The following is a 9,406-nucleotide window of genomic DNA, read 5'->3' as shown; positions in this document are numbered from 1 at the left end:
AGTATATCAATAACACTTATCATAGTTCAATGATTTTTTTGTAAAAAAAAATCGATTATATTATAGAATACAGATATACCTGGGGATCTATAAATTTTCCTTACAAACAAAAAGTTCATTTCACCAAAAGACCTTCGAGAGCAGAATACTTACGAATATACAGACTTATTTGTATATATGTATGTATGTTTATAACTATATGTGTACGTATGTGCATCATACATGTAAATATAATTATTAAAATATTATTACGGGTTAAGTTGAATAATGGATTTTTAATTTGCTTAATTAAAGGAGCCTTTAATGCCCACATTTTTTCTCTGCATCAAATGTCTTTTAGTGAAATTAAACCGCAATTCTGAAGCACTACAAAGGGCCACATAGCAGATGTGCCGAGATGTGGCCACATAGTTAACGATTTTCTACGCTTGCAATGGCAGTTTCATTCTCATGTCCGCATACGTGGCACTGCTGCCATAAATTCTCCGCCATAAATCAATACAAATGTGCGCCGAAAACAAAAAATAAAATAAAAACTGAGAGCAAAAGAACGGAAGAAAACAAAAAACTGCAAATAACAATTGATCAATGCAATAAAGAAAATACTGAAAATGAATGCAAAAGTGTATCGCTCGAATACAAATAAATAAAATTAATGTGCGGAGAGCAATGAAAGCAGAAAGTGAAGCAATAAAATTGTCCGCTAGGTGGAAGAATGCAAACAAACAAAAATCCGCACTAAAGAAATAAACGAAACACGAAACTATTGTAATTAATTGCGTGAGAATTTATGACGGCGATTTCAGCGCATGTGGGTGTGTGCATGCGTGTGTGTGTGTGTGCGTCATACTTGCAGCCCGAAATGTGCAGCGAAACTTTTATTGTAGCCACTCATTGACGTTAAGCAGCATACGCCTGCACTTGTCGCTGCTGCGTTAAATCCAACGTGGCTTCCCGCTCTTCATTCGCATCACTTTCCCCTGCTATTGCTGTGGTATCGTCACTTTCATGCGCCACTCCTGCTGAGTCTGCTACCAGCTGCTCTTGTGGATCCGCTGGGGTGGCTGTCGCCGCCACTAACCTTAAACGCTCTCCTTTCATTGCCTCATCCGCTTCGCGATGGTCCACCGGCAGTTTATCGAGCGAATCGAGTATATATTTCATGGTAGGTCCAGCACGTGGCAACATGCCATCGAGCCAGCTGCGTCGCCGCTGCTTGCCATCGCTGTCGCTCTCGTTGTCATCGTCGATGAAGTCATCGTCGCCACCGCTCAGTGAACGCCCACCGCCCAAATAGTCGGTGTAATCGTAATCGGACACCAATGGATTTACTTTCGAGTAGTAAATGGCGGCGAAAGTTGAGTAAATGATCAGCAGTGCAGTGCCGACCTGCAAGTGAGGAGAAAAAGAGGAAAGCGTTAAAGTAGAAATGTAAAAAAAAAAACAAGTCTGGCAGTGAGACGTGTAATAAAATATGTGCCATGTAATGCATAAAGCCTCGTATAAAATGCGTGTAAGAACGTATTTCTCATCCACTTTTTTTGTGAAGGAAAATCGATTGGCCTTTAAAGTTCATCAATTAATCGACTTACATTCGCATATTCGTGTAAAATTTTTGCTGAAATATAATTATTCAAAAAACTAAAAAGGAATAAATTGGATTTACTGCCATAAACCTAAAGAGTATTCATGTACCGAATCCAGACTCCATCTTAGACTCATCGACAGGCATTGAAATAAGACGCTAATCCGAAACGCTTGTAATCCATTCGGTCTAAGAGAGCCGATCTGAGATGTTTTTCGAATTGTTTTTCAAGAAAGTAGAAGTCAAAACCCTTGCCATTTTTCGGCTGACTAATACTTCAAAAATGTTCAAATGACTTTTCAATTATTATTAGTGTGCTAAATAAATAAATTAATGGCGGCCGCCGTCGCCGAATGGGTTGGTGCGTGATTTCCATTTGGAATTCACAGAGAGGTCGTTGGTTCGAATCTCGGTGAAAGCAAAATTAATAAAAACATTTTTCAAATAGCGGTCGCCCCTCGGCAGGCAATGGCAAACGTTCGAGTGTATTTCTGCCATGAAAAAGCTCCTCATAAAAATATCTGCCGTTCGGAGTCGGCTTGAAACTATTTTTTTTTTAAATAAATAAATAAATAAAAATATTTTTTTGAACGAATATTTTTTTGCGCATTTAAGGGTTAGTTGTTTTGTATGAGATGGCAAAGTGTTTGAAATATTATAACTTTTTTGTTTACGAATTCAGCAAAACAGTTTAAAAGAAAACTTTGAATTAATTTTAAAGTATTTGAAATTGATGAAACCATAAGGACATCTTATGGGTGGGGAGCAACTTTGCGTAACTGACTCGACTATGTGAAAACGGCTTCGCAGCACAAAAGGAAGGCTGGATTTCCATTACTACCACGAAAGATTTGCTCAGAATGTCTAAGTACGTGGACCTATTATAAAAATTATTACACATGTATTCATTTTCTTATATTTACTCTGTGGGCAAAAAGTAAGGTGAATTTATTTGTCAAATTAAAATTTCGCTCTAGTTATTTTTTTCATGAGTTGGCAGCACTGTTAATAACATCTGGGCCAACTTTCATGTGAATGGCATTATCAGTAATATATTTACGCTTGTGTTTACCAAACGACCAAGAATGCATTTTTCGATTTTTACAATGTCTGATTCGATTGAGCAGAGAAGTGCCATCAAATTTTGTTTGCGGAATGAAATTTCGGCTGCGGAAACGTTTAGCATGTTGCAGAAGGCATTTGGTGATTCGACCATGTCGCAGAAAAATGTTTATAAGTGCTACAAATATTTCAAAGAGGGTCGAGAACGTGTTGATGACTTGGAGCGCTCCGGACGACCATCGACGTCAACAGATGACCAACACGTCAATAAAGTGAAGGAGTTAATGCTCAAAAATCGTCGGTTGACTGTTAATGACCTTACTGATATGATCGGAATATCAGAATGATCTGAGAAAACCATTTTGAAAGACCATTTGGGCCTACGAAAAGTCAAATCTCGTTTGGTACCGCAAACTCTCAATTTCTTGGAAAAAAGTCGTCGCGTTGATGTGTGTGAAACAATGCTCAAATGCATCATTACGGGAGATGAGACTTGGATTTATGCTTACAACCCTGAAACAACCGACCAATCAAGCGAATATCGTGCTAAAGGCGAGGCCAGACCGAAAAGAGCACGTCAAAGTCGTTCAAAAATAAAGGTCATGATGACATTTTTTTTCGATTTTCGTGGTGTGGTGCACTATGAATTCCTTCCACCTGGCCAAACTGTTAATAAGGAATATTATTTGAGCGTTATGCGTCGTTTACGTGAAGCAATTCGTCTAAAAAGACCAGAATTATGGGCCAACAACTCTTGGTTTTTGCATCACGATAATGCACCGTCTCACACTGCACTCGTTCTTCGTGACCATTTCGCCAAAAATTCCACGCATATCGTTCCGCAACCACCGTATTCACCTGATTTGGCTCCGTGTGACTTCTGGCTATTCCCAAATCTCAAGAGACCACTCCGGGGAACGCGTTTCGAGTCGATTGAGGAGATAAAATCTGAATCGAAGAAGGTGCTGATGGCTATACCGGAAATGGACTATTTGGCATATTTCGGGGATTGAAAAAATCGTTGGCATAAGTGAATTTCATCGAGAGGGGATTATTTTGAAGGGGATGAAATTGATTTACAAGAATAAATAAAGATTTTTCATTTTACAACCAAATTCACCTTACTTTTTGCCCAAGGTCAAGTCCAAAATAAAGTCTAGTGCGTTAGAAGTTACATCCCTAGCTGACTTCCAATGAAAGCTTGTTGACATTTGATTCAGTGGAAGCGAAGTTATTGCGTCTAAGAAAATTAATTTTTTCGAAGCAAATATAGTAGGAAAATTCGCCCTAAAATTCATTTTTTTTTTTGACGTGATAACTTATAATTCGATTTAGCCGGCTGCACGCACGAAAAAATGTGTCGTTATCTTGCTCAATCGTCGTTATTTTGCTCATTCGTCGTTACCTTGCTTGAACTGCAAGCGAAAGCGCGGAACGAACGACAAAGAGCACAATCGGCCCCGGCATTCGGCAACGTTCGACATCTGGCGCTCTCCTACTTGAGTGAGCATATATATGTATGGATGTGTATGTATATGCGCATTTGTATATAAATTCACAAACATATTTGTATTTGCATATGCCTTCTTCCTGTGTGCATGGTAATGAACCATTTCTCTGTTGAGAATACGACGATGATAGGAAAAGTAGGAAATGAAAGGGGGTGTTTCGAGTGTAAAGTGTCTTGAAAAAGGCAAATCGATGATGGTGCCTCTTAGTGTTGTTGACTTATTAACGTCTGATGCACAATCGAAATTGAACATATCTTTCATGAATTTGATAATTGTTTCGTCATTTTTCACGTAAGTGTAAATACAATGTAACTTGACCTATTCCATTGCGATTCCATTTACCTCCTTCTCTATATCCATCCAAATATCTATCATAAATAAAATTAAAATTTCGTTTTGAAAATTGCAACCATTACATCAGTATTTTCTTATGACGTTGTCACGTTAAACTACTGTCAGTAAACCGACTTTAAGCATTTTATTCCGCGATTTTTTTTTAAGTCATATAGAAACTATGACATTAATAAACAAAAAATTTTGATTTTTTGTATTCAGATCACTGAAGTCGATGCTACAATGCCCGCCGATTGAGAAGCCCCGCTGCGTTCTTCCTGGAAGAATTGAGTGTACATCCACCATTTTAAATGATTGAAAAAAAAAATTATATTACTTTAATGTATGCATAAATAAACTGTATGCCGATTTTGAAAAAAAACATATTGACTTCTTCATTTTAAATAATTTTCATGAAAATCAGGGAAAATATGGCCGTTTACAGGTATCTGTCCCCTTAACTAAAAAAAATTTTTGATCACTAAAACTTTACGCAATGGCCGAAAAAGAGAGCCCGGAAAATGTTTGTTATTTCAACAGTATGCGGAAGTTGTTTATTATTAATTGTGAAAATGGAAGCATTGGGAAGAAATTCCATGGCTCATCAGCTGACTAGGCAAAGTGCCGGTGAGTCGCTCTTTCTGTGCAAACTGAGAGTAGGAGTTGATTTCGCTACTCATAATCTACTCTTGGAAAGTTGCGTCAGACGCCCCTTCAGTGAGTGCCGGGCTAGAACACCAACATGTAAGTTTGCGAACTACATCAGAGACTCACTAATAAGTTGTATTATTGAAATATGAACTTCTCTCCTTCGATTCTTCGTAGCCGAAAGGGTTGGTGCGTGACTACCATTCAAGAGTGTGTAGGTTCGAAATAGCAAGATTATAGAAAAAGTTTTTTTCTAATTCCGGCCGCTCCTCAGTAGGCAAACATCCAAGTGTATTTCTGTCATGTCAAAGCTCCTCATAAAAATCATTTGCCGTCGGTCCCTCCTGTAGGTCCCTCCATTTGTGGAACAACATCAAGGCTCACACCACAAATAGGAGGCGGAACTCGGCTAAACACTTAAAAGAAGTGTAGGCGCAAATTACTTATTTATTTTCAATTCTTCGTTCAATCGCCATTGCAGGACTTTTGTATTTTCCTGTGCAGATTTTTATCCATAATAAAGTTATTCTGATTCTGCATAACTCACCAATACTTTGGCCAGCAAAACATTATTAGACGGTTATAGAATCTCACAGGAGATTCACTTAGTTTACCAGATATAGTTTTGATGGCGATCAATTGGGAACTTTCCAGGTCTAAAGCCACTCCGATAAGACCCAATCAATTGATTGATGGTCGGCTCCAGTCTTTCGGATGACTCGCTTCTTTCTTGTACGCGTTATTTAGAAGACTGATACCGCAGTAGTTGGTATAGATTGCATGATCACTCTTCTTATTACAGAGCAGAGCAGAGTGTGCAGAGCACACTTAACTTCCAATCGATAGGTTTGCATTCATCCGATCATGTTTTGCATAAGAGCTTACCAGATTCTCGCTGCCATGTTCGAATAGCTCAGCCGGTAGTCCGTCGGCTATCGCGCTTTTGTTATTTTCTTAGCCGAGATCTTCACATTCTCTGTTACATTCACTGCTGTCATCATAACTTAAGTTTGCTCTGAACGTGAGTCAGCGAATTGCCATCTTTTTTGTTACAGGAAAGCGCCCCGGTCTTGCAACCCTTTGTAAGCCGCCAAACTTTCTGATAGAATTTTCGAGCGTTTTCTCTGTTGGCCAGCATCTCAGGCTCCTCGCACTCACGTATTTCGGGCTAACGCTACTTCATTCTTACAATATATTGGGAGGTTGAATTAGTTTTAAAGGTTTTTTTTCGAAAAAAAACGGTACAAAATATTTTATTCGAAGTATTGGCCATCGCTAGCTACAACTTTCGCCCATCTTTCGGGCAATTTCCGGATGCCGTTTCTCCAAAATTCTGGCCGCTGCTTGGCTATCCATGACTCAACCCATATTTTGGTAGCCTCGTACGAGGAGAACCGCTGGTCCGCCAAATCGAGACTCTTATGCCGGAACAAATGATAATCGGAGGGAGCTATGTCTGGACTATACGGCGGGTGGGGTAACACTTCCCAGCCAAGCGTTCCAAGGTATTTTTTGACAGGTTGATCAACATGCGGCCGAGCGTTGTCATGTTGCAAAATAACCTTGTCGTGCCTTTTTACCGTTTCCGGCCGTTTTTCTTTCAATGCCCGGCTTAAACGCATCAATTGCAGTCGGTAACGATCCCCCGTGATTGTTTCGCCCGGTTGGAGCAGCTCAAAATATACGACGCCGACCTGATCCCACCAAATGCAGAGCATGATTTTCTTGCCGTGAATATTCTGCTTGGCCGTCGACGTTGATGCGTGGCCGAGCAACCCCATGATTTTTTGCGCATTGTCCTTGCTTTTGGATCATTCCCATCGCTTTTAGACGCTTGCAAACGGTTGATTTATCAACGCCCAATGATTCAGCAAGCTCTTCTTGGGTTTGGCACGAGTCCTCGTTTACCAATTCCCCCAATTCCGCGTCCTCGAACTTTTTGGACTGGCCAAGACGCTCCTTGTCTTCGGTGTGAAAATCACCACTTTTGAATCGTCAAAACCAGTACTCACATGTTGAAATCGACGGAGTATGGTCTGGGTAGGCCCCCTGCAGCAATTCACGGGCTTGGGCTGTGTTTTTTTTTTTTTCAAATTGAAGCAGAAAAGCAAAGCTTCCCGCAAATTGCGTTTCGACGGCACGAAAGTTGACATACTCGGAGCACGAAAACACTGCGTTGTTTATACTTCAGCGAAATGACAGATACTGATAAACAAAGCCTAGGGATGAGGCTTTGTCATGAATATATATTCAGTATTGCCAACGCGATAAAGTGATAAATAGCGCCATCTGTGTGTCACCTTTAAAACTAATTCAACCTCCTAATATCTCTCTTCCTTTTTGAGCTCCCGGTAGCGATTCCACATAGCTCGCATTGCGCCCAATCGCAGCGTGGCCTGTAGGCAGCATCTTTTTTTCCGCAGCAGCATGACATTCCTCATCGTACCAATTATTTTTTCGGGCTAATTTTTCGGCGGCGGTACGTAGAGAACGTGAAATGTTGCTCCATTGCTCGTGCATGCCGTGTTGTTGGGCAGTACTCTCTGAGAGCAGGAGTGAGAGTCAAAGATTTTTTGTGCAGTTAGAGATACGTTTTCTGCTGCCCAAAGGCATATTTGCATTCTGATAGTAATAAGGATTCGACTCTAAATTGGCCCTCGTATTGTAGGTACATCTAAAATACTGGTTGAGTGTCTGCCATCTATCGCAAGAAGATCAATCTAATTTCGCTCTTTTCTATAAGGAGACGTAGCTGGAAGAGTTTCTTTGCGCGGGAATCTAAAAAGAGTGAAATCGATTAGCCTCAATCCGTTAGCTGATTTTTCGCCGTATATAATGAATTTTCCGGCTGGAGAATCAAAAATCCCTTCCTGTCGCCAAGCACGACTTCTATGTCATGACGGAGGCACCGCTAATAGAAAATTTCCAGGAGCTCATAGAAGCGGTCTTTGATCGCATTGTCCTTCTCCATCGAGATGTTAAAGAATCTCACTTTAATGCGGATTATGACGAGACGCTAGCCTACCATACTGACCGAAAGTATTTGGCCACTAAAACCCTCTCTCACCAGAAACTCGGCACCGAATTTGCGTTGTAGCTGTCGCAAGATTCAATGGTTCTCTCTCCTTGTCCCGTCAAACGCATCTCTTGAATGGTAGTAATATCAGCCTTCTATGAGGTTTACTCAGTGTTTTTACGAAAAGATTTACCTGAGATTCTACTACATATAGTTAAGTGGAATAACTGGTGGGCGGCAGTAAAGAGCAATCGGTGTAATGGAATAAAAAATAAAAATAAAAAATACTCAAAAGCCGTTAAAAAATCCCCATCGACTGAGTGGCGGCATTACTCAAATTAAGCCAGCAGGAACTGAAGTGAAATATTTCCTACGGTTTTCTAGGAAAAACATAATTGTGCCATACCCGCTTTCATTGTCATGAAGCTGCTTTTGTGCCGAGAAGCGATTACTTACGTATTTATACATACTTTTGCAGCTGTTCAATAAACAAAAACAAAAAACGCTTCATTCAACCGCATAAACCTCCTACCGAGGGCAAATTTTTAAAACGTTTTATTGAAGTGAAAGCGTTGAAAGTATACTTGAGTGTATGTGTTTTTGCATGTATGTATGTGTGCACCTTGCATACCTGTGTGCAGCTATAACTACAAAAAAAAAACAACAAATACTGGCATAACTTACGCACATCCTGAAATACAAAAAAGTTTGCGCTCACATTTCGGCAAAAAGAATTATGTCGAACTACCATTCGACCGCAAAATTTTAATTTGTTAAACGCCTTGATGTATGTTACGTGTTCTCATTTTACAATCTGCTTTCCTTTTTTCCTCTTTTCCCAATCGAGCGCTGATGCACTCTGCTGAGCAAAAATGTGCATGACAGCCAATTATATGACCTTACCTATAAAACAACAACAAGTGTACAGCAAGTGGGAAAACTACAACAATAATAGCAACCACAACACGAATGAAAGATGCATGAAAGACGCAGCTAAGAAACATTAATTATAACTGCATGAGAATATGAAGTGGAGAAGAACAATAAAAATAAGGCAAATAGGCAAGTGCATACATACATACATACACACATACATACATTCATATATACATACATATGTATATACAAATATGCCTGTAGACACAAAGAAAGCAAACGAGTCTACTGAACGTAAGTAAAATGCGGCAATAAAGTCTACTGAGAAATGTTGATGAAAATGATGCGAAAGACATTAATTAAAAGAAGAAGAAG

General features: G+C 39.8%; 1 protein-coding gene across 1 annotated transcript in view; it reads right to left on the bottom strand.

The window, feature by feature from the left end:
* Positions 1 to 259: 259 nt before the first annotated feature.
* LOC129247514 (uncharacterized) overlaps positions 260 to 9,406 on the bottom strand; it is an 84,412-nt gene continuing 75,265 nt past the window's right edge. The window contains exon 3 of the mRNA XM_054886667.1: positions 260 to 1,389. Within this exon, the coding sequence (XP_054742642.1) occupies positions 901 to 1,389 (489 nt within the window). The 3' untranslated portion in view covers positions 260 to 900. The remainder of the gene's footprint in view (positions 1,390 to 9,406) is intronic.

The sequence above is a fragment of the Anastrepha obliqua genome, chromosome 5 (genome assembly GCF_027943255.1).
Source record: "Anastrepha obliqua isolate idAnaObli1 chromosome 5, idAnaObli1_1.0, whole genome shotgun sequence".
Taxonomy (NCBI): domain Eukaryota; kingdom Metazoa; phylum Arthropoda; class Insecta; order Diptera; family Tephritidae; genus Anastrepha; species Anastrepha obliqua.
Note: the sequence above shows the minus strand (reverse complement) of the source record. Positions and strands in the feature narration are given on the sequence as shown.